Source organism: Aspergillus alliaceus, assembly GCF_009176365.1.
Source record: "Aspergillus alliaceus strain CBS 536.65 unplaced genomic scaffold BDW43scaffold_59, whole genome shotgun sequence".
In the NCBI taxonomy this organism is placed as follows: Eukaryota; Fungi; Ascomycota; class Eurotiomycetes; order Eurotiales; family Aspergillaceae; genus Aspergillus; species Aspergillus alliaceus.
In genome coordinates, this window is record NW_022474742.1 from 207,514 (window position 1) to 229,876 (window position 22,363).

The 22,363-nt window shown below is 45.8% G+C and overlaps 7 protein-coding genes across 7 annotated transcripts; 3 read left to right on the forward strand and 4 right to left on the reverse strand.

Annotated features, from left to right (window-relative positions):
* Positions 1-2,718: 2,718 nt before the first annotated feature.
* Positions 2,719-3,520, reverse strand: BDW43DRAFT_289928 (uncharacterized protein). Its single transcript, XM_032043457.1, has 2 exons — positions 3,177-3,520; positions 2,719-3,100 (listed from the first exon to the last, which is right to left on the reverse strand). Exons 1-2 carry the CDS (start codon positions 3,493-3,495, stop codon positions 3,096-3,098), a joined length of 324 nt encoding a protein of 107 aa, XP_031895726.1. The 5' UTR covers positions 3,496-3,520; the 3' UTR covers positions 2,719-3,095.
* A 558-nt stretch (positions 3,521-4,078) lies between these two features.
* BDW43DRAFT_289929 (Ribonuclease/ribotoxin) lies at positions 4,079-4,788 on the forward strand. The gene is made up of 3 exons (XM_032043458.1): positions 4,079-4,201; positions 4,288-4,380; positions 4,443-4,788. The coding sequence occupies exons 2-3, from the start codon at positions 4,344-4,346 to the stop codon at positions 4,697-4,699; spliced, it is 294 nt and encodes a 97-aa protein (XP_031895727.1). The 5' UTR covers positions 4,079-4,201; positions 4,288-4,343; the 3' UTR covers positions 4,700-4,788.
* A 5,150-nt stretch (positions 4,789-9,938) lies between these two features.
* BDW43DRAFT_303579 (glycoside hydrolase family 76 protein) lies at positions 9,939-11,426 on the reverse strand (the record flags this gene model as incomplete). Its single annotated transcript, XM_032045444.1, has 4 exons — positions 9,939-10,526; positions 10,588-11,037; positions 11,102-11,359; positions 11,412-11,426. 4 exons carry the CDS (start codon positions 11,424-11,426, stop codon positions 9,939-9,941), a joined length of 1,311 nt encoding a protein of 436 aa, XP_031895728.1.
* A 1,520-nt stretch (positions 11,427-12,946) lies between these two features.
* On the forward strand, positions 12,947-14,183 carry BDW43DRAFT_322533 (uncharacterized protein; the record flags this gene model as incomplete). The annotated part of the gene is made up of 2 exons (XM_032049576.1): positions 12,947-13,081; positions 13,152-14,183. 2 exons carry the CDS (start codon positions 12,947-12,949, stop codon positions 14,181-14,183), a joined length of 1,167 nt encoding a protein of 388 aa, XP_031895729.1.
* A 948-nt stretch (positions 14,184-15,131) lies between these two features.
* On the reverse strand, positions 15,132-16,292 carry BDW43DRAFT_322535 (glycoside hydrolase family 28 protein; the record flags this gene model as incomplete). Its single annotated transcript, XM_032049577.1, has 2 exons — positions 16,060-16,292; positions 15,132-16,007 (listed from the first exon to the last, which is right to left on the reverse strand). The coding sequence occupies exons 1-2, from the start codon at positions 16,276-16,278 to the stop codon at positions 15,132-15,134; spliced, it is 1,095 nt and encodes a 364-aa protein (XP_031895730.1). The 5' UTR covers positions 16,279-16,292.
* Positions 16,293-19,521: 3,229 nt separating this feature from the next.
* BDW43DRAFT_322537 (NmrA/HSCARG family protein) lies at positions 19,522-20,560 on the forward strand (the record flags this gene model as incomplete). Its single annotated transcript, XM_032049578.1, has 3 exons — positions 19,522-19,695; positions 19,768-20,179; positions 20,235-20,560. 3 exons carry the CDS (start codon positions 19,522-19,524, stop codon positions 20,558-20,560), a joined length of 912 nt encoding a protein of 303 aa, XP_031895731.1.
* A 205-nt stretch (positions 20,561-20,765) lies between these two features.
* On the reverse strand, positions 20,766-21,430 carry BDW43DRAFT_289932 (uncharacterized protein). The gene is made up of 2 exons (XM_032043459.1): positions 21,410-21,430; positions 20,766-21,351 (listed from the first exon to the last, which is right to left on the reverse strand). The coding sequence occupies exon 2, from the start codon at positions 21,336-21,338 to the stop codon at positions 21,099-21,101; it is 240 nt and encodes a 79-aa protein (XP_031895732.1). The 5' UTR covers positions 21,339-21,351; positions 21,410-21,430; the 3' UTR covers positions 20,766-21,098.
* Positions 21,431-22,363: the final 933 nt, after the last annotated feature.

Here is a 22,363-nt window from a genome sequence, read left to right on the forward strand (position 1 = left end):
GTGGTCATCCATAATAACAATATCAATATTGACAGAGGATGCTAATGAGCTTTCCCCCTTTGTTTCTCTTTCTCTTCTGCTTGTTTCCCTTAATATCTCCCGCGTGTCTAGTTAGTCTTTTGTTTCTCTTCTTTAAAATTGAGCTACCTGTCGTTGTTGCTATCCCGATAGCATCATGCCTCGTGATCGCCCTATTCTTTGAGAACCCTGTGGAGCCGCTTTTTCTGTGGTGTATGCGTTGTCTTCGCACGGCTGTTAAGGATGATAGCCGAGACTCTGGTGAAGCGTTTGAGATTGGATGTGCCTTTGATGGTGTTGCTTCAGTGTTATGCAACCAATGTGCAGGACAAACGCCAAAACAACCCGTGCTCTAAATCTCACTCAAAGCCAAAGGAAAACTATCACGGATTCCAGTCCATTCATCCTCGAAATCGTCGTCATTGTTATCAGCACAGAAATACTCCCGAATAACTCCCCTAGCGGTAGCGAGGAACTGGCGAAGACCAACTTGCCAGGTCAAAAACCCAGCATCATGAGGAAGAAGGCGTAAGAAAGAAGACCGATAGTATTTCCTGCGCGCCACAGCACCCACTAGGGACACAACACCTAACCCCGCCAAAAGATGAGAGCGGCGCTGAGACATATTGGCATTATAATTAGCCACGATCCCTACTTAGACATTAGCCAATCCACTCCGAAACAGAACGAATTGTAAAGGGTTACTCCTGGGATTAGCAATTCGATACATATATTTCCACTAGGTAAAAAGATCCACTATGATCAACTCGGATCGGAGGTAAGTAGATATTGACATTTCCCGCTTTCCTACTCTTAGCCATTCTGTAGTACATGTCTGATAAACATATAGATGATTGCCTATCTTGAATATATTGACAAGTTCTGGTCATCCCTTGTCGGTGCTAATACAGTCACTATAAAGAAGATTGATCAAGATACTGTGAATAATTTACAGCTTTTGGCCCCTGGTAAGAGCCGCGCAGATAAGAGTACCGCATGTGGGCTTATTCTAAGTGGTCAAACATTTTCAGACTTCAGTGAAGCAGAGCGAAGGTCTATCTGGAGCTGTCTGGATATCTTTGATAAGCTGGTACCGTCGCTGTATACCTTTTTGAGGATTTCAAATATCTAGAAAACTGCACTCAGTGCGCCAAACACCTATTCGGCCCCATAAGTAAGTCTATATAGAATACCATGAAGCATATGTTCTACAGTTCCCCAGATATCAGGGAAGAGTTTCTTATTCAGACATCCAAGTGCACTGTGTGTCACCAGCGTGCAGGCAGAGCAGAATGCCTTGATCTAGGGTACTGACAGCTTTGGCTCTACGCCATGCGGAACTATACCCTGATGCCATCTGATCCGAAGAATAACAACAACCTCTTGGCTAAACCTAATTGGGCCATGGCGGATGCCCCTGCAATCTACGATCTGGCTGACCTCGCACGTCGCCTTGGATTCCGTTCTCCAGAGATTAAGAGTCTAGTGCAAGGGTCCCCTGACTGCCAGATCACCCGGGATGCTCTGCTATAAGCCTGAAAACCCTATGACTTTCGATATAGCCCTCGCGGGTTTGATGCTCTCCGTTGACTAGATCACCGAGTGCTTCTCTGCCGCAGTTCCTTGCGAGCCCGAGCGGAGCCCCGAGCTCTTGGCGGACATCACCGTGAAAGCTCGATGGGGAACACACTAAAAGCGGACGCACAAGCAAGACAACTTATGTCTGTTCATAGACTATCTTGTTAATAATAAGGTTACGATTTCTGGAACGATTACCACATTTTTGTCTGTCATTATGTCTATTTTGCCTTTTTTGGGAAGCCTTGGTCCCATAACTGCCGTTATGCTATTTATGGTGTTGGCCCACCAAGAGATTCGCCACCACCTTCACCGTTGTTCATCAGAGGAGATAGCATTCCCCAGGCCTAGATACCAGTATCATCGCGAGACCTGCAGAAACAGCGGGGCAACGTGACTTAGGGCCACGAGAGGCACCGACAGGAAGAGGCCAACTGAACTTGCGGGAGCCACCGCACCAGGTACAGGCCCATGAGATGCTACGACAACGAACACGCAAAATGTAGAAGCGAAGAGGCCCGACACGACGTGAGCCGCTAATGGAGCTGGACCGTCTGAGTGCAGGCTCCACTAATGACGGAATGACGGACGATGACCACTCGAGTCTGTTGATCACCGACGCGCGTCTCTCAGATCACCATCATCGAGTGCAGCCGGCGATATGGTTCTTTGGGCGCCTCCGCCGGATCGTGAGTCTCCACAGCATGATCAGGCTGAGCGAGAGGAGAGGACAGAGAGGGCGGCCCTCAGGGGCCCTTATCAGTTCTTATCAGCCTTTATCAGTCCTTATCTATAGAAATATTTTTATCTTTCTCTTATTATAGTACTTAAAAGTCATTTTTACTTAGGTTTAAATTCTATTTTAATTAATCCTTATAGCTACTGAGGGCGGATTTTTACGCCCGCCCGCCCCGCGAGTAGAAGCTCGCGGCCCTCGGTCCTCATTTTGCGGGTCTGACGGCCACCCTCGGAGGGTCGCCCGCGGGCTAGGGCAAGGTCTAAGAGTGGGTATTGATTAGAATTTTACTTTTATTTGCTTGAAAAATTTCAATATATACATGAAAAAGTAGCTAATTCTTTTGCCTGCGAAAAAATAATCCTATAGCTCCATTCACTCAAGATCACACATAGTTTGCCATGCTGCCCTTGCCACTGATCTTAAATCTGGATGTAAATCTTCTGATTTCCAGCACCTCTCAAAGCCCCTTTTCCATTTATCCCACTTCATCCTATCAAAGTACTCTCCTGTATTATCAGAAGCCTCTCCTACAGACCAATAACAGATTTCCTTTCCAAGAATGCGTATCCAAGCCGCAGTAGCTGGAATATTGAAATCAAGCTTATCAGGAAAATCTGGTTTTAAGCAGGGCCCAAATGCCCGACAGAGAGTCATTGATCCAAGGTTCTCCATATCAGGTGCTGTATGTGTTCGAGCAAGGTGTGCACATAGTTCATTGAAAGATATCCAGTGTTGAATCCGCTGTTGTCTGTCTTTTATATTATTCTTGTGGTCCTCAGTCAGTTCTGAAGGGATATTATTTAGTATACCAGTTATTCAGAAAACTAGAAATTTCACATACCATCCCAGTCCTCCCGCGCTCCCCAGGTAAGCTCGCCTCGAAATTGTGATGCTAGCTGAGAAGGAAGCCTTTTCACAATTATGCAAGTGATATCCGCAAGGTCACCTGGATCTAAGTGCGAATGAAATACAGCAACATCAAAAAGGATTCCATGGTACTTTAGGAGAAAGTCCCTGGCTATAGGCTCTGGCTGTAAATTTATTTTTGCTGCAATTGACAGGGCAACTGTCTCAGTTGTGCTTTCTTCCTTTTCATAAAAACTCTTGAGCTCCATGAGAACATCTTTAATAAATTGTAGAGATTTTTCAGGCATGGGCATATCCAGCCACTCGCTTAGGCAACGCTCATACCATTGATCCATCTTTTCCTGATAAATGCCGACCTTAATCATAAGCACTAAAGAAAGAGAAAATCCCTCAGTTATATAAGTTTCCAAATCTTGCCAAGCCAATGGAGTGATGTCACAGGAGTAGGTTCGGGGCTTCTCCGCAGTTGTACGTCGTAATTGGTGGAGAATGGCCGTTACATCGCGCAAAATCGCAATACCCTAAAGAGCAGAATCCCCATTCCCTAAACTCCGCTAGTCTTACGAACCTCTACTCTTTTCCCAATAGGAAGCGGATAATCGCCTTTTCAATTGAACGAGGCATCAAATTTGACATGTGAATTATGATAGATGGCTTGGATACAGAAACGTACTCGGTATGTCTCGGATAATGTCAGGTATATCGGGTCTGTTTAGTCTATTTTCTTTTGATCGATGCAACCCCAAGGCTTAGACATATTTTCTTGGCTGCCTGTCCTATAGATATAAGAACGTCTAAGTCTTATACTATGGGAACCAGCAACATCAAACTCACAAAACTTGTATGTTCACACTATGAAGATTACCGCTGTGCTTTCTGTTCTATCTCTCTGGGCAGCTAGGACGGCCATTGCTCATCCCCTCTCGGACGTGAGCTCAGCCTCTGATGGCAATGTTAAACAAATCTTTGCCCGTGATGATAACCTAAAGTGTGGTGACCGTATGTGCTTCTCCATCTGGCCCTTTTCTTCTGCCCTGGAATACATACCACAGACAATAGATCAGACATTTGCTTACCATACACAGACCAATACAGCAATCGGGATGTTTCGGATGCTAGTACACCAGCAGTTGATTACGTTATGGGAAATGGCCAGCGTATAAAGGGAAGCAATAATCGTAAGTTCTTCATCTATATCATCTCGTTCATCCTGCTCCTACTCACCAAATGACCTTACTAGGGAAATACCCCAAACCTTTTCACAACTACGACAACGAAGTTGATATGTCAAGGACAATGTGTGCCGAATCTGAGGCTGTCATGCATGAGTTCCCTATTCTCCGAAATGGCAAGGTATTCAGCAAAGGGATGGATCCTGCTGCCGATCGGATCATTGTTGGTTCTATGGATAATGGAGATGGACCAAAGATCTGGTCAATTTGCGGTCTTATTACACATGAAGGTGCAGATAAAAATAAATTTGTCAACTGCTCCTGATTAGATGTCATGTACAGTTACTGGTTTGTGCTGTAATGTGTACTGGGGGCACTATAGTGATAAAACTTTGTTCTCAGCGCTTGATATTTCCAATGCACATGCCAATAATATATAGCAGAGAATATTGTACACAGTTTAGGCTGGGACTATTTTTCGTACTCTTGGACAGCGGAATCTACTACTGGCTCAGGGCTTCTATTGTATCTAGGTACGGAATAGCTCCTACGAATAGAGCCACACATATCCAATCAAATGCGTTGACAGCAGGTCCTTAAGCCTGTTATATTTCATAGGTAGAATCGAACAAAGCCTTAGCTTGTCGGCCTTCTGCTTCAAGTCTACAAAGGAATGTTCCATAATAAGGACCCGACTGGTATACCTTTCAAATCCCGTCCATGGGCGTGCTCCCTTCCACGGCTCAATCCCACGAGCCCATCGGTGGACATCCCCTTCCTCAGAGGCATTCCATTACGGTTATGTAAGAATTGGTCTTGGCGGAAGCTATTTTTGGCCTACGCGAGAACCTATTGTTGACCCTTAACAAGGCATACCCGCCATACGTGGCCCTCACCGCTTTCGCGGTATGGGCCACTGGTAGCTCAACGATGTTTTTGACCAACCCTGATCCAAAATGAAGCTATTTACAGCACCCTGCCTCTCTTGTCTATGCAATAAAGTGGCTGTCCGTCTGATCCAGTCTCCTATCTAAGCTCTGCCATCTTTCTCTGGTTCTCAGTGGCCTTATTTTGCGCGTTGTGCAACATTTCATATTGCTACTGCTTAGCATCCCGCGCCTACTTCCGCCTCTCCGTGCCTCAGCAATATACCGCGATTTAATAAGAGTATTCGAACCTAACGTGAAGAGGCCCCCCTGTACAAATTTGGCGGCGAGGCTTTGTGGCTTGGGCCTGCTCCCTATTTGCAAGGACGCGTGTTAAGTCTATATTTGTTTAGGCACCTACTTCTGCTTGTATAAGACTACCTTGGAAAACAAAGTCAAGACGACGCGAAAGCTTAGCTGCATCATTACCAGCAGCGGCAGAAGCCTCTATAAAGATATTAAGGCTCTTCTGGGTTTCGGCAATATCTTGTCGAAGCTTCGTTATTGTCATTGGGGTAAGTTGGTAGTAGGGCTTGATGCTGGTGGTGTTTCTGGCCTAGATTCTTGGTCACGGTACTCTGGTAGTTGACTAGGAACCCACTCTGATAACTGAATCTCTTTATCTTGATTATATATCACTAGATCTGGCTCACTATCGCCGCGAAATTCTTCCCAAATAATCTCAGAATTAAATGGCCAAAGTCCACAGTGCTTGAATGAAGGCCGTATGGTTGTATTCTCGAAGGTCTGCGAGCGAATCTTGTGAATTTGACATAGAAAACCTGCCTTCTCTTTGATAGAGCCACCCATTGTATCGTCCAATAATTATAATGACGGTAGTGGTGCTTATATTGTTGAAATGGCTTTCCATCTAGAGGTTGGAGGAGATGTGTAAGCTTCGGAGGAAAGCACCAAGAGATAATTCTGTGGTTTTGGCAGTAGTTAATAAAGTCAAAGCCAATATATGATGGATGGAATCATAGACTCCCATGAGGGTGACCCCATGGCGAAGTCTAATAAAGATATAATAAAGTTGGGCAACTGTACTGCAATCCTTCTTATTTCAAAGCATTCCCTCGGAACGCAAATATCGGTGAAGCCTCGGTAGTGAAAATCACCAACGAGCCCACAATTGCTAGACAATACCCTAGCAACTTTAGTATCCTCTTCCTTCAAGCTTTAACTTATGCAACATAAAGACCTGTTCCATCACAGCCACCCCCTTAGAGCCTTCACTCGCGGACAGGTAGTGCTGATCCGAGTCACGTTTGTACTTGTATGTTTGCACTGCCAACAAGTAGCTAGAGCACTAGCGTTTCCTAGGATGCCAGTGGCCGTTCATTGCTCGTTTTAATTCAGCTGAGTTCTCTTTTGCGCGATGGGTATTTTGGAGAAGCTGTCTTGTACTAGAGTTTCACGCTCAAGCCCCTTGTTGCTTTGACCGCAGGTAGCCACTATATCAACTTTCCAGGTAGCAACTTTTGGCTCTAATAGTCCCTACCCTGAAGTAATCCTATCCATAACAGGTTTATGACGTGATAAACAGCTGGCTGGAACGAGATTGGCGTCCGTTTGGAGAGTGGAAGTGTTCGAGAATTGCTTTTGTCTTGACTAGGAGTAACAAAGGCTTAGGAGACAAACCCATAATTTAGCGAGTTAAGTACACCTAGTCTGAATTAAGGAATATAAGTCATGTTGTACAAGCCTATTCTGGAACCATTATCTTCACAACGTTCGACTGCTCATAATCACAGTTACAGTCACTGAGTCTCAATCTTTAAGAAGTCTTTTAATCTTTCTCCAGTCCTCTACACCTAGGACTGAACATAAGGACTCGCTAAAGAATGGCCAGTAATCCTCTTCTTTAGTAAGTGAGGTTAAAACAATCTCAGGGTTCCAAGGCTATAGACTAACAGATTTCCATAAGCTCCTAATTTTCTCAATTAATAAGGCCTTATTCTAACCAATCCGGAATAGTTTACAGAAATCTTACTTAGTAATATAGCTTAGGCCCTGGCAGGCATATAAAAAGCTCTCAAGTTCGTTGCTATAAGCTATAGAAAGAGGCCCAAAGATACTGACATCAAGTTGCTGCAAGGAGTGCGTAGAATAAGGCGGATGGGTTATTAGAAGGATCTTATTGTTATCACAGAAGTCAATGAACTTTAGTGATATAAGATCCATAGGCATCAAGGATCAGAAGTCTCCAACATCTTCTAGCCTTATCTTTTGTCTGTCGATCAAAAATATCTTTAAGCCAGGAGATGACAAGGTTTTGTCCGCGCAGATACAGGCAATTGTATTCTTTCTCATCTATATTATACATAGACTTGTTAGGCCCAGCCCACGAAACCCGGCCCAACCCGGCCCAACCCGCCAAGGAATGGTTATATAGCTTCTATTATTATTTATAGGCCTATCCTAAAAGGTTTTTGAATTCTTCCGGGCCATTGCCTTGACCTGGCTTGAACAGGAGAGGTTTTTATACACTGATGGTGGCTCTATACGGATCCTTTGGGTCCCTAGGTATATAGATATTCCTGAAAATAAAGTAGCTGATCTAGCTGCTAAAGAGGGAGCTGCTATAGACCCTTCATTAAGTAAATAGTTATATATCTCACTAAAATAGTGCACTAAAGCTGATACTGTATCTGCTCTTCAAAGATACTGGCAGTCGGTGGCTCCATAATCTTACCAGAATCTATGGATTTCCTCCTCCCCTCAGTGCCCTGATGAGCTGCGAATTCTACACCCTCTACTTATACAGATTCTGGCAACCTGTACAGGATACAGTGACTTTACAACTTATCATAAGTATTTTAATCATGAAGATGTGTATCTTGTCTGCTACTGTAGTATAAGAAAATCCCCTATACACTTCTTCTTCTGCCACATTGTAAAGAGATGCCTTTCCTGACCCCCAGGTCCCCTCTCTGAAACAATTCTCTACTTACTAGGCACTCCAAAAGGCGCAGTTAAGCTAGCCGCCTGGCTATCTGAGACCTATTTCTTTAAGGATATTTGCCCACGATGCCCTCTATCTTAGCAAGGATGAGATAACATACCTCCTTCTTTTCTTTATTTTTTCCTTAAAAAAAATATGCAGTGGAGGCAGGATAGGTCATGGAGTATAAGCGGGCCCGCGCAGCTAGCATTATTCCTCTACCTGCTACCGCAGGTCCTCTTCTTCTACCTTTCCTTGACTACGGCAGCTATGTAAACACGCCAAAGTCCCCTAAACGTATATAGAACTAGGACTAGCAGCTAATTAGAGACATCCAGGGCTTACCCCCTGGCGGCCTTTGCCCCAATAGGGGATCACATGCCTTGGCGATGAACCACGGCTGTTAAATAAAACCAAACCAAACCAGTCAGACAAAGTGCCAAGACGTGTACCACGGCTGACCAGGACGACGAACCGAGCAGTATGTGGTATCATAAGCCGATTTCTGACATAGCAGGACATTTGAGTTGCGAGATGATCGTCCTGTATAATCCCTAGGAGTCAATCCCTTAATTGAGTAGCTTTGGCACTCTTAGAGGACATATCTAATCCACTTCTTCTAAGTCATGAACCTGTGACGTAGATAAAACGCGTCTGAAAGCTATAGAGCAGAGGATGGCTTTCAAATAGCACCCTTGCAGGAGTTTATCAACCAATTTTGACGTTGAAAGGGGTCAACGAGGTTTCCTCTATCTAGTTTACTGACAACTACAGCAGCTTGGAATTCTTGCGGATGTTCATCACTTTTGACTTGAACTTGCTGGCAGTGGGTGATTGTCTAATGAGTAATCCATTTCATTCCATTTTTCCATTTTCCATTCTTTGGGGTACAAGAGGAGGATAAGGAATCTGCATGATTGTGCCCTGGTGTTTTGTTACGGCGTCCAAGGCATTCCTCCACTAGAGCTAATACAGTGCAACTCGAAACATCACCTGGGTGTTCTAGTTGTAGGCCAGGTTGCCCATGCTGGTTCGGGTTTCGCCACTTCGCTCCTGTAATTCTGCTCGGGGTTACCCTTTGATAAATACTCACAGCAACCTTCCAGCTCTCTAACTTATTCTCTTCTACATTTACCCCGGCCATTGTTGGAATAGCTCTCCCCTCAATACGAGGCAGTATGCTATTTGTATACCTAACAGGTTGTAGAACTCGCATTTTACAATACAAGACCCAAACATGTGACATATCTTGTGCCTGTTCAGCCTATTACTGGTTGTTCACTTAGTACACATCATGTCTTTGGACTGAGGTGGTCTAGTCTAGATTCTGTCGCGAACGATCATGTGCTGTGCTTAAGAACCCCGCCTGTAGGTCCAGCCTTATAAACAGTTGTAGATCCTCTTCAACTCGTCAGAACTCTGAAGCAGTAGTATGTACAATGTTCCCAATGAGTAATGTCAGAGCCTATGGGAGCCTAAGGCAGCAACCACGTGACCTGACCACAACACCAAGGAATCTCTGTATGATAGATTTAGACCTTAAGACAATCAATCCCATACACGTGAGCTACACCAGCTCCATCAAGTAATTCTGCAGCGATACATTTGTTGCAGACTAAAGTCGCAGCAACTGTAGTGTACATGAACCAAAGAACAACTCGTTCTGGTTTGTCCCCAGTGCAGCTCTACTGCATTTACCACTCCCAAACTAGCCAAGTCATCATGCTAATCCAAGCCCCGCTGATCAGTATAGTAATAAGCCATGCTCCTGCTCGGTCGCTAGTTGTAATGTGGTGTGGTCTTTCCGAGTTCTGGCTCGACGTCCCGCCCGTTCCAGCATTAGAATCGCTCTGGCTCAAACCGCCAGTCTTGGATGTCACAGGATCCTGGGTTGTTTGGACCATGAGGTTTGCCGTAAAGATACTTAGTGCGCTCATCTGCGACTCTATGCCGTTCTTTCCATCCCATTTATTTTGGTACCATTGGACCCCACACGCGGTCCCATCCTCTCCGCCAGAGCACTGCCTCGCAGCGGCTTCCGCCGATCCCTGTAGTCGGGGGATAATGCGTTCCGCAGTGGATGGAACGATGGTGGCTGTGTTTGCGAGCCAGATAGACAGCAGCCCTTTGAAACACATCTGGTCGCGGTTGCATGTGCCAATAGGTTCGCAGGATACCTCAGACAGAACCATTCCCTTGTTATACTGGGGAGGAAAGAAGAGTCGAAGGGTTACATTGAGCAGCCCGTTAACAGCGTCGAGCCACTTTGGGTCTCCATCTGTCTGTAGCATTTGGTTAGTGAAGATTATTTTTTCTAGCTGCTTCGACGGAGATGTCACTCACAAAATTGTACATGTACGCCGCGCCGCCGAGCAGGATCCCATAATTGTAGGTCCACTGCTCATTGCCGTTGGTTTTACAGTCATTCTTGACCGATGTTGTATCAGCAACATTCCAAGTTTCCGTGTCTAACAGGGGGCTACCGGCCATCCAGTCCCAGACCTTGGTCGCCCAATCGGCATATTTCTGATCTCCGGTATACCGAGCCAGTCGGGCAGCCAGCTGAAACAAGCCCCCGTTCGATACAGTGTTTTTGAGATCAAACCCCGGCAACCAAGAATGCATCTGCCATCGCAACCCACCGTGGCAGTCCCGCGTATCCCAGCGCGGAATTTGAGTGTTGAAAACCGCCTGGGCAAGGGACAGCCACGATGGTCCGTCAGAGGCATCGCGGTATCTCGTTTCGGCACAAGTGATGGCCGCCAGTCCCCAGAACATCTGGTCATCGTTGCCCTAACAATGCGAAATTATTATAAGTGGATATATCGTGTGCTGAAGAGAATTGGAGGTGACGCACCAGGTAAGCACTACTGTTAGCAGGTTGGTAATCACGGTTTTCGCCTGCCTGCCACTGCAGTCCCTGCGTCGTGATCTCGTTATGAGAGGAGTCCCCGCTGGCGTGCCAATACTGGACCAGCGTCATGAACATCGCGCCCGCTTCCCACCAGGTGCCGTCCAGCGTCCCAGGGGTTTGGCCAGGTTCATTACCATGATAATATTTCAACATTCCGAGGGCTGCGGTACTGGCCGCTTCTTTCACGGATCCTATTATTACCTATTGGATAAGTAGAAGAATCGGACGGAAAGTTATGTTTGAGACCACTGACCGCTATCATTAACATTTATAGCGAGCGCCGAGGCCAGGGTGCTGAAAGGCAAAATCGGCGACAAGGAAAGAGAGCAATAAATAAGTTGGAAGTGTCTCATCATGTGAATGGTAAGGAAATATTTAGGATAGTAAAGATACAGACTTAACCCCCTCCGAGAATTAAAGAAGTTGATGACTGCAGAATAACGGAAGAAAAATAAAGCACTGTATGGACATGTTTCCTGTAATATTTTGGGAAGCAGGGTTTGCTCCTATTTCCTGGGGCGGAGTAGTAGGTGTCTACTAGTGAGCTCCTGCAAGTCTCCACTGCTCAGAATACTAGTATAGTAACGCCTGTGAATGAGGTGACTAGGGTCCATGCCACCGTTTTGAGAGGTAATCTTGACAACCATCACAGTTTCTAATGCTAGAGAATAACAGAGAGCTTGGGCCTTGCCATATTGACTTTCCGTGATACTCCTCGTTGCGGGCATCAGCACACTTGGCTGCAACCCATAAACGCCGAAAGATATGTTCTTCTGTGCAGACGGTGTGGATAATTTTCGAGTGGGATGCACTATCCGTCCTGGCACTTCGTCTAATTAAGGGTCTGGTTAACTCATGCCCTATTGACTAGAGGATAAAGCTGCTGCAACCGCTCCTCGGGAAAACAAATTACAAGGAAATTTGTGGGACTATCTAGATACTAAGCATAGCCACGATAGGAGTAATTTGGTTTAGGTAAAGTAATGACTATGTTGATTGAATGTAAACATGAGACCCTTCGGTGTTCGATCGACTCGCTATACCCCTGCGAGATTTTTAGACACACACATACTTGCGGGCAAAAGCCACTTCCGTCATACTTCTTTCTCGAGTGTTGTACATTATATTATTGGCAGGTCGTAACGGTTGATCTTCGTTGAATTGGGGAGGCGCCAGGATATCAAGGTTCGGGGTGGGTATGCCTCAGTCGCAGAAACCCAAAACCGTAGACAAGACAAGAAATGGAAAAGCACTGCGTTGAGCAAATGGTATCTAACATACAGTGTGTGCGTATATTGGGCAATTCAAATAACCTGCTTGGGCAAATATAGACTAGTAGCATGTCTTAGCTGCTTTTGCTCTCACTGGCCACTGGGAAAATGTTATTGGGGATTGATGTTCTTTTCCATCCTTTCATAACCAATGCTTCGGATGAGAGGCCCCATTCTATCACTTTATTGTATGGAGTATTACAAAATTATAAATTATTCGAAAACCTTTTGTGGCTCCAGAGATGCTCATCTTTTGGAATGTCTCAGACAATGCAGCACAGCCTCCAGAGCTCGTGTATAGGGACCAGCACCGCGCTCGCTAGGGCGAAGGGGATTGTGGGAACTAAGGGTCTGCCATAACCCTATTTCACCCTAAGTAGGTACACTAGTAACCATCATTTGATATAGGAGAAACTTTAGGTTTCCATATCTGCACCGTTGATGTGCATGCTACAAGGCATCGACTGACCCTTTGACCCCAATAATCCTTCCTTTACTATTATCACAGTCACATACGATGTGTCCATCAATCGGAAAAAAGAAGCTTTGCTTCACCCTTGCGGCATTATTCTTCGTTCTGCAGATATTTCAGCTTTTCCGTTTCTTGGTTGGGCACCCCGGGAGCAAGGTTCATAACCTCAAATATTTCACGGTAAGTAGATGACTAATCATATACAAGGAGAGCGAGTATTCTAATTTAAGTCTGCTTCACAACGGATTAGTGGGAGACTCCAGGCTTTGCCTACTTCAACAACCAGTTTATCCTACACCTTGCCTCGGCTGTTCATAACCCTCTCCCGTCCCGCAAACTCCTCTCCCCAGGCATCACCTGTCCAGCCATACGAGGAGTGCAAGAGACACAGGTGATCCCCATCACCGATGTCTTTGAAGCACGCGGGCTCCAGGCATTGGGCTACGAGACCAATCTCCAACGATGGTCAGACCCCGCCGCAAAAGAAGCAGCAACTCGACGCGTGGACTACTATACAGACATTACCGAAGGGCCAGATTTAATCATTGAAGCTAAGGCCCATACCGAATCCTACTGGCAATGGAGCGCAATCCGGTTTGTCCTCGAATTCTTCGTCCTCCCCTGGACGCCCAGTCGATGGCGCTCTGCCGCCCATCACTTTCAGCTTACCCAGCCGCTTCAGCAGTGCGTGGACAGCATTATCCCGGACATCGTCCCAAACGCTATAGCCATGCATCTACGCATGTGGCCGTCGGATCTGTCTTTCGGACAGAACGACGCCTGCTATCATGGTGAGGTCCCGATCTTGAAGTACATTTTCTCCAAGTGCGAATGGACAGGGCTATATCTATACGAGAATGTTCTACGAGTTCAAGAGAGCAATAGACAACCCGTCATCATTGCGACCGACGATTGGGACCACCCTGCTGTGATAGACCTCATTCACCGCCTGGGATCCAGGGCACATTTCATGGAGATGACTGAGACCTGTACATCCTCTATTGGAAATGCTCATCCCCCTGAAGAGATACAATGGCGAACAGCGACGTATTGGCCGATAATTGAGGCGGCGACTCTGGTTCAAGCAGAGGCCTTCATCGGCTCGTTCTGGTCAACATTCTCACAGCTCATTGCTGTCCGTCGTCGAAGGGCACATCGGACATTCTTTGTTCAGCATAAGGCACAGGAGCTTGTGTGGCAGAACCGGTGGTTGCTAACACTGGGCTTAGCTGGAGTACTGGTTTGGGTTGTTGTTAGGGTTTCCCGTCGGTTACATCGGTAGAATTGCTTTCAATTGAAAAGTTTCTTTCAAATGGTCGTTAACGGTATATATACGGATATTGTATTGATAATATTTTTTTTTTCTTGCTCTATTCTATACTTGTTGCATGATGCTCGATAAGCAGTGGACCTCTCCGCCCCGCTAGACGTTTTCCGGTGGTCACCATCCATGAACGTAAGACGCCGAGTGCAATAAATACCTTGTATTTACTTACGCCACACAGCTACCAACGCTTCAGATGGAGCTCGACAAATATCTGCAGTCAGCGGATAACCCACACGTATCTATGGACCAAAAGCCAATTGAAAGAGCAATTTTATAAGGCAATAGAGGATGCATGGAAAAGTTTAAAACAGGGTTTTTTTATTCCTTAATAAGGTCTATGGGAAACCGTGTTAATACAGTTTTAGAGGTAAAAGGTCGTATACAAGCTATTATATACAACAAATATACACATTCGTATGGAACCTATCCATTACATATTTAATTATCTGTATTGGTGCCTGGCTGATTTGCGAGGGGTTAAGTTATTCTCACTATTATATATATTTTAGTGGCTCGGGAAGATACATAGACTTTTGTCTAAGAACTGTATACCCTCTACGCTCGACTGTTGGAGGGGGAGATACTTTCATCGAGAGAAAGACCAGTATTTTGGTAGTCCTGAATCATCAACTAGATTTGGGTTTCGAGCTATGAGGCAAATGCCATTCCAAAGACTCGGTCCCTTATGCGAGGTGCAAGCCTTCACATTCAGCCGCAGGTGTAGACTAGATCCCTGTCTAGTACTAGGCTCTGTGCCTGGTATCTCTAGTGCTTCTCTGAAATACTCCCAGGACCGAAAAGGTCTTTTTATTATAACAACTAATTGTACTACAAAAGTTAAATAACACGAGCCGAACCTCTCTTTGCATCCTTCCTTGACGGGTAATATCCTGAGACAACTATCTAGCAAGCAGCGCCAGCAGGGACATTCTTACACTTGGAACTCTTCTTACCACCGGTGATGCTGTTGCCAGTCCAGGTCCAGTTGCTGCAGCTGCCAGATCCACAGAGAATGTTAATATCAGTAGCAGAGCCGGTAACGGTACCAGTGACCTTCTCAAAGGTGATATCGTTAACCTTAACGCCGTTGGTGGGATTGCCAGTGGGGTGGCCGTTCTTGTAGTCCTGCTGGACGATGATGCCATACTTAGTGATGCCTTTAAGGGTGATATCCTTAAACTTAACTCCGCTAACAGAGCCAGTGGCGCCATACACGGTCTTAATGCGAGCCCCGTTCTGCGAGTTGATGACCTGGGAGTTGGAGATGGTGACGTCGTTGACGGTGTTTTTGCTACGGCCGCCGACGGAGCCAATAGAGAGGCCGTGACCGCCGTTACAGTAGCCGTTCATGAAGTTAATGTGCTCGCCGGAGTTTATGGCCAAACAGTCATCCTGGTTGTACACGGTGGCACCGTCAATGGTGATGTAGGTGCTGGAACTGATGTCGAAGGCATCGGTATTGTGGCCCAGCCTGGTGCCAGCCGAGTTGTCGATCAGCACGCCGGTGATGGTGAGGTGGTCGGCCTGGATACTGAAGCCCTGGGCGGGGGTATTGTAGACCTTGAGGCCGGTGATAGAGGACTGCTGTAGCTTGTGGGCAGCGAAGAACTTGGGCTTGGTCTTGCCGCCATTGCCTCCTTTGCCGTCCCACCAACGAGAACCACCACAGTCAATCTTGGCGCCAGAGTTTTGCCTAACCGTGATGCTGGTGCCAGATATGGAGATCAGGGGACCCTTCCATTCCTTGTAGCCGAAGGTGGTGGTGCCGTCGAAGATGACCTTTATACCTGTCAGCTGGCTTGGTCTGTCCAATCAAAAGAGGCAAACGTACTGTAGTACCGGCCTTGAGGCCAGTCAGGTCTAGAGTCTCACCGGCAGGAACTGCGACATTGCTCAGGGTGATGGTAGAGCAAGAGTCCTTGCCGGAGATGGCGGCAGCGGCAGAGGTGAAGGTGCAAGAGGCACGAGCCTCGAGATTGGCCGTGGGAGCAGCAGCGACTAGCGCAGCGCCCATGGTCGCGGCCATGAGGGAGGGTTGGAAAAAATACATAGCGAGAGTGTATAATTAGATTGTTAAAGTGGCTGCAGTATGGAAAGATCGAATAAGGCTCTGGTCAACAGATACCCTTGAGAGACCAGTAGAGGCAAAATGAAGGAGAAAAAGAGTGTCTGGTAAGAGAACAGGAATTATTGTCGGGATTCCTGGCAGCTTTATATGTGCCATTGTCTGCCGTCCGGGGGGTAGCAGGGATCATACCAGGTGCTTCCTTTCACAGGGACATCGATAAAACAGATCAAACCACGCGTGAGTGAGGATGATGCTAAAAAGAGAAGTGAAAATTGGAATTGGAGAAAGCCAACGCTAAAATTGTCAGTCCAGATGGTCCATCTACTCCTCTATGCTGAAGCTGATACCAGAGTAGATTAGAGACTCCCCACTTGGCCCCCAAAGCTTTGTTGGGAATTCCACAAATCCAGAACATCAAAGGAGGTCTTTAGCTGTTCCTCCGCCTGCCCCTAAAAATACTCGGGTCCCTTTTACTCTCTAGACTGAGTCGAAGTGTTTGAGAATGTCTTACAAGCCTGGACCGAATGATTTTCTGGGACGTCTTCCAGAGCTATCACTGGCTTCTTCAGTCAAGAGCGCCACAATTGCTTGCCTGTAAACAAGTTCACCAAGCCCCTGTACATTAATTCCTAATCAAGCGTGCGTCTTCGGGTCATATTGTTCGGATTTTGGCGGGTAAGTCAGAGCCAAAATTGAATCGCTAATCAACCTGCAGACAATTTTGATAAAATATAAGTCTCGGCCTGCACGTATAACAGAAGTACTTTATTACATTGATTAGGGGTGTAGAGGAGTTTCTTCTTATACTCTATTATTTATTCATGCACCATGATACTTATATTTACTTAGATATCTTCTGTGGGACCATTTTATAACCCGCGCCCATCAACTTGTATTTATTATACAGCAAGCAAAAGGTACGACTCGCGAAATAAAGAATTCAATATTTCTACAGGAGAGGTTCTATTCACGATGAGCGTAGATATATTGATTTAGCCAAATTTATTCACCGAAAATATGCCAGACTTTGGATCCACTAAGTGATATAAAATAGCCTTTTCTATTTTCGTTTTGGTCGGCCATCTATACTTCTTGTGGAAGGCGAGAGAACTTGCGATGGATGTAAGCTGGAATATGAGTCCCTGATCCAGATAAAACCCCTTATAAATTCTGGTATCCGTTCCACCCTTTTTGACGTAGGTGCAGTCTAGGCTTGCATTAGCAAGTGAATTTCCTTCTTTTTGTTCCACAGCTATCGAGTCGGGTTGCAAATAACTGGGGATCCCGATGCTCAGTGAAACAGAAAAGGCAAATAAGAGACTAGAGAGAAGAACACTAGTAGTCGAAGTGCTATTGCTAACCAAGGTTTAATAGGCTTTCGTACTTGTACCGTTATGCCGTACCTAAACATGTTCATATAATATCTCAGGTAGCGACTTCTAGGAAGCAGATTCGCGTTCTCATTAATTCAATAAAGAGACTAGACCAAATCAGGAAGATAATCGAGGCAATAATATCGCTCATATCACAGAAACTTGGCTCTCTTAATCGTTCCTATAACTACAAAAAGCAAATGATCGACAAAGCATAGAAACAAAGACCTAACCAATTTCGATCCCTTTTCTGCCATTAAATAAATAACTTAAATCCCTCTTAGCTCAACGGATCAGCTAACGAAGCACTCACCCCTAATAGTCTAAAGGTCCACTCTATAATATGCAATTTTATTGACCATGCTCATCACTATTTTGGAACTATCTTAGAAAACGCAAGAATGTCAAAAGGTAATTAGACTTGTAGTGTTACAGTAGAGACGGCCTATATTACCCTCATAATTTCTTCTAGGATTGTTACCTTCCACCTGTGTTGATCCTGTACACCTTGGTAAGATATATGAATTATATCTACAGTGGCGATCTAACGAAGCATCCAACGTAGGGAAGAAAGGGAAGAATGCTATCATACAGGAACTGTGGGATCTTTGTGGGATCGGATCAACATTGAATAAAGCAGACTTGATGCCTTAGGTAGGATTCGACCTAGGCCCGGACACCACCAGTCTTCATCCTTCCTCTACTCGGTGGTTAAGTACGTAACGATTGGCTCTATCAACCCTGCAATCTTTTAATTTCGAGTAGGCCTCGAAAATCCCTTTAGGACTCCCATTCTGGACCTAAACCCCAACCCAAGTGGGATGTGAATTGTTCCCGTCCCGTGAACCATGGATGGAGACGCTAGGCTTTTTAAGAAAGTATCACCTGTGGCTATGCACATCTTATGTAATTTGACCTGTTGCTTTACAGTATTTTGCATACCTATATATGACTTAAACAGAGGGTAGTAAAAGATGAAAAATACTGGTTTGAAAACATAGACGGTCAACTTTGTACTCTTCATGCTACTGAGGAGGTCTCCGAGCTTTGCCAGAGGCTTATATCTACATATTTTCCTTATATCATACCGGCAAAGGTAAACAAAGTGAATTATTGTCTAGTCTAGATACGTCCCCTACCGAACGGAGAAACCCTAAAATTATCACGCTACCAAAGGCCAATGAATTTATCACTTCCAAATTCCTACCAGCCTAACTCATTATCTTCATTGGGGAATGCTCTAGAGGCAGTGCTAGCCGAAGCTACCGAACTAATTGCGAATTTGGTGGACTGGTTTGGGCTCTTGCCTGCCAACCACTTCGGAGCTCGAAAACGACGATCCTGCGAACAGGCACTGAATATTCTCGTGGAACTGGGTTGCACGGGAAGTCCTATTGCGTTGACTCAGAAACATTGGTACGGTGGGGTTGGTGCAGTCAGCTGGAATCGCCGCGCAACCATTAGCGTGGACCCTTACTGCTCAGACGAGAGGGATATCACCGAGGTTTTTTTCAAAAAAAAAAAAAAAAAATAGTTGCTCAACAATGTGTCTGATATGTCTCGAATTAATTACGTCGATAACTATAGATATCCGCTGACAAACACTGGTCTACGACCAACTCCACTGCGATCCCGACGTACTTGTTTTGCATTTCAAATCATCATTGGATTTTAAATCATTACGGAACCGGAGGAGGAGGTGCCACCGCTGTTGGCGTAAATGTAAAGGTTGCGAGTACTGTATTATTCCTCTTATATAAAGACAAGCCTTTGGGAATGTAACTATTTTCAATTATCACCCAACAATTTCAAAACAGCTATAAAACGTCTTGTTAACAGGAAGTCATCCATCATGCCTCAAATTCTCACCGTTTTCGGTGCTACAGGTAACCAAGGAGGATCGGTCATCAATCACGTCCTTTCCGACGCGGAGCTGTCCAAGGACTTCAAAATACGAGCCATTACACGAGACATCTCGAAGCCTGCTGCCCAGTCACTGTCAAAACTAGGGGTCGAATTGAGAGAGGTAAGTAGCACCAAGCGCTATCCCATAGGACGTAAAGCAATTCATTAAAAGCTAATTTTGTTCCTTCCGCAGGCCGACCTGAACTCGAAGCTATCCGTTGCTGATGTAGTTAAGGGCTCTCATACCGTCTTCCTCGTGACTAACTACTGGGACTCTGCTCAAGCAGGGGTTGAGGTAATGCAGGGTAAGGCTGTCGCCGATGCAGCTAGGGATGCTGGTGTCAAGCACATTATTTTTTCGTCCTTGCTTCCTGTGGAAAAGATCACTGGTGGCCGACTAAAGCATGTCCCCCACTTCGATGGGAAAGCCGAAATTGAAAAGTACATTCGCAAGACAGGGGTGCCTTGTACATTCTTCCTCCCCGGCTATTTCATGTCGAACTATAGCATGCTGCTCCGCAAGGGCGATGACGAGACCTATATACTTGCTTACCCGGTCAGCAAACAAGCAAAGTTCCCTCTCTTCGATGCTGCTGAAGACACTGGTGAGTTATATCCAAATACTATACGCTCTGATACTCGCCTAACCCTTAATGGCAGGCAAGTTTATCAAAGCTATTATCAAGAATCGTGAGAAGCTGTTGGGTAAGCAGGTATTAGGCGCTACTGATTACTATACCCCGGAACGCATTGTCGAGGAGTTTCAGGAAATCACTGGCCAGAAGGCGAAATATCTGCAGATTCCGCCAGAGGATTTCAAGGCAGCATACCCGCCAACAATTGCGGCGGAATTCTTGGAGAATCACCTCTTCATCGAAGAGCCTGGATACTTCAACGGTGCTAGTCTGGAAAAGAGCCTTGAAATTCTGGAAGAGGGTCCCACCAGTTGGAGGGAATTCCTCAAGAAGAGCAATGACTTTAATTGAGCAATACTAGGAGGAGATTGGAGGCTTGAGACAAGGTAACTGGAAGATTACAATATTGTCGCGGAAGTACTCAAGTTGCGGAAAGGGCGGGAGCTCGACAAGTCCAACACCCGGTAGGACTTCTTTGAAATTGGGGTTGCAAAAATTGATCAACGCGCAGTATATAGCAGAACTGTACTGGTTCTCTTTTCTTCATTTACTGTTGCCCGTAGAAGCGAGTTCTCGTGGCCCTACTAGCTGTACTCAGATGAGGTAATTCGATCATCTTTCCACACAAACACATAAAGTAACACCAGTAGGCCCCTTTTGAGAGGGTTAAAAAAGTGAAGGTCCATGCAAGCTCAACCCTAACTAGCTGTATATCACACCCATACAACCCAACAGCCACAGTAAAACCAACAAGTTCCACGCTCCACGCGAACTGCCTGCCACAAACTTTGGTTACCCGCAAGTTGGGAGTTACAATGCGGATAGGTAGGACATTTTATGGAAAACACACCGCCAAGGAACACGCTGAGACCGCGGGGCGTGTGTATCTTCAAGGGAACCATCTTGGCAAGTAGTCACCCCAGCCCCAGTAGTTCAGGTGGCTCAAGGGATGGTCCGCACACTTGCGCACATCTTCAGCAGTAGACCCTTCAGGAAGATCATCAGGGTCATAGTGCATAACTCCAAGACGCCCGCATTCTCTCTCAGTGGCACCTGGGGCCTGAACCAGAACGCTGCTGGCGACAAAGACAGAACCAAGGAGCAAAAGAAGGCTGAGAGGGATCTTCATCGTTGGCGTTTGTCTAGCAGGAGTAAGTCAGTATTATGTGTAGTTGGGGCAGTGGGAAAGATGGTCCAGACCTTTTCTGTTTTTTTTTTTTTTGCAGTTATAATAGAGATAATGTGGACGCTGGTGTTGTTTGAGTGAAAATATCTGGGAGGTTGGGGATAATAACACTGAAAGGAACAGCGACCAGCTTACGCATATCTCACTAACGTGTACTTTTGTGCCAATCCCTATTGTATTTCCTTTTGATAATTACCTGGTATTTTCCTGGCGCTGCGCCCATAGCCCAGCCGCCAGTTTATGCTAAGGACCCGCCGACATCTACGGTGGAGCGACTAATTTAGGATGCTGCTTGCCAATAATAATCGAAGAACCGGCCAGCAAATTTTGCTTTAACACATGTCCCAGCAGGGTAAACCGGAACACCTGCCTAGGTCTAAGCTAGTAGGATCAGCCGCCTGAAAGCAAGAGAGCAGTCTCGACTTTCGAGTCCGGTGGAACTCAGCCGCTCGGACAAGGTCCGGTGGACAATATGTGGAAAGGCCCGCGTTTAGATGAGCCAATCGGAATGAAAGCTGAAACAGCCTCCGATTGGAGTAGTGGAGACTTCAGTAGCAAATGCATCAACACGTTACACGTCATGTGGTTTCTAGATAACCATTCCACCATTTGGCCCTGGTTTCTACTTGGTTCTATCGTTATTAGTCTGGGTTGGCCTGTTTTGGTCAAGTTTCTTCTTTAACAATCTACCACGCGGCAGGTTTGCTTCGTCGCTCACACGCATTGTCTAGAACTTCTTTGCGTTGCTCCTGATGGTATTGTAGCTCTATAAGGACTTACTCGAATAAAGACGAGAAATAAATGACTGCTAATCCTACCATATTAAACACTAGTGCTTTTTAGACCTCATGGCAGTGCAGCACGAGCCCAACTTGGATCACTTCTACCCGTCCGCCACGAGGCATCAAGGAGGTTTGTCAACAACTACTTCACAAGATCAATCTATATCCGGGTGTGAGCATGCGACT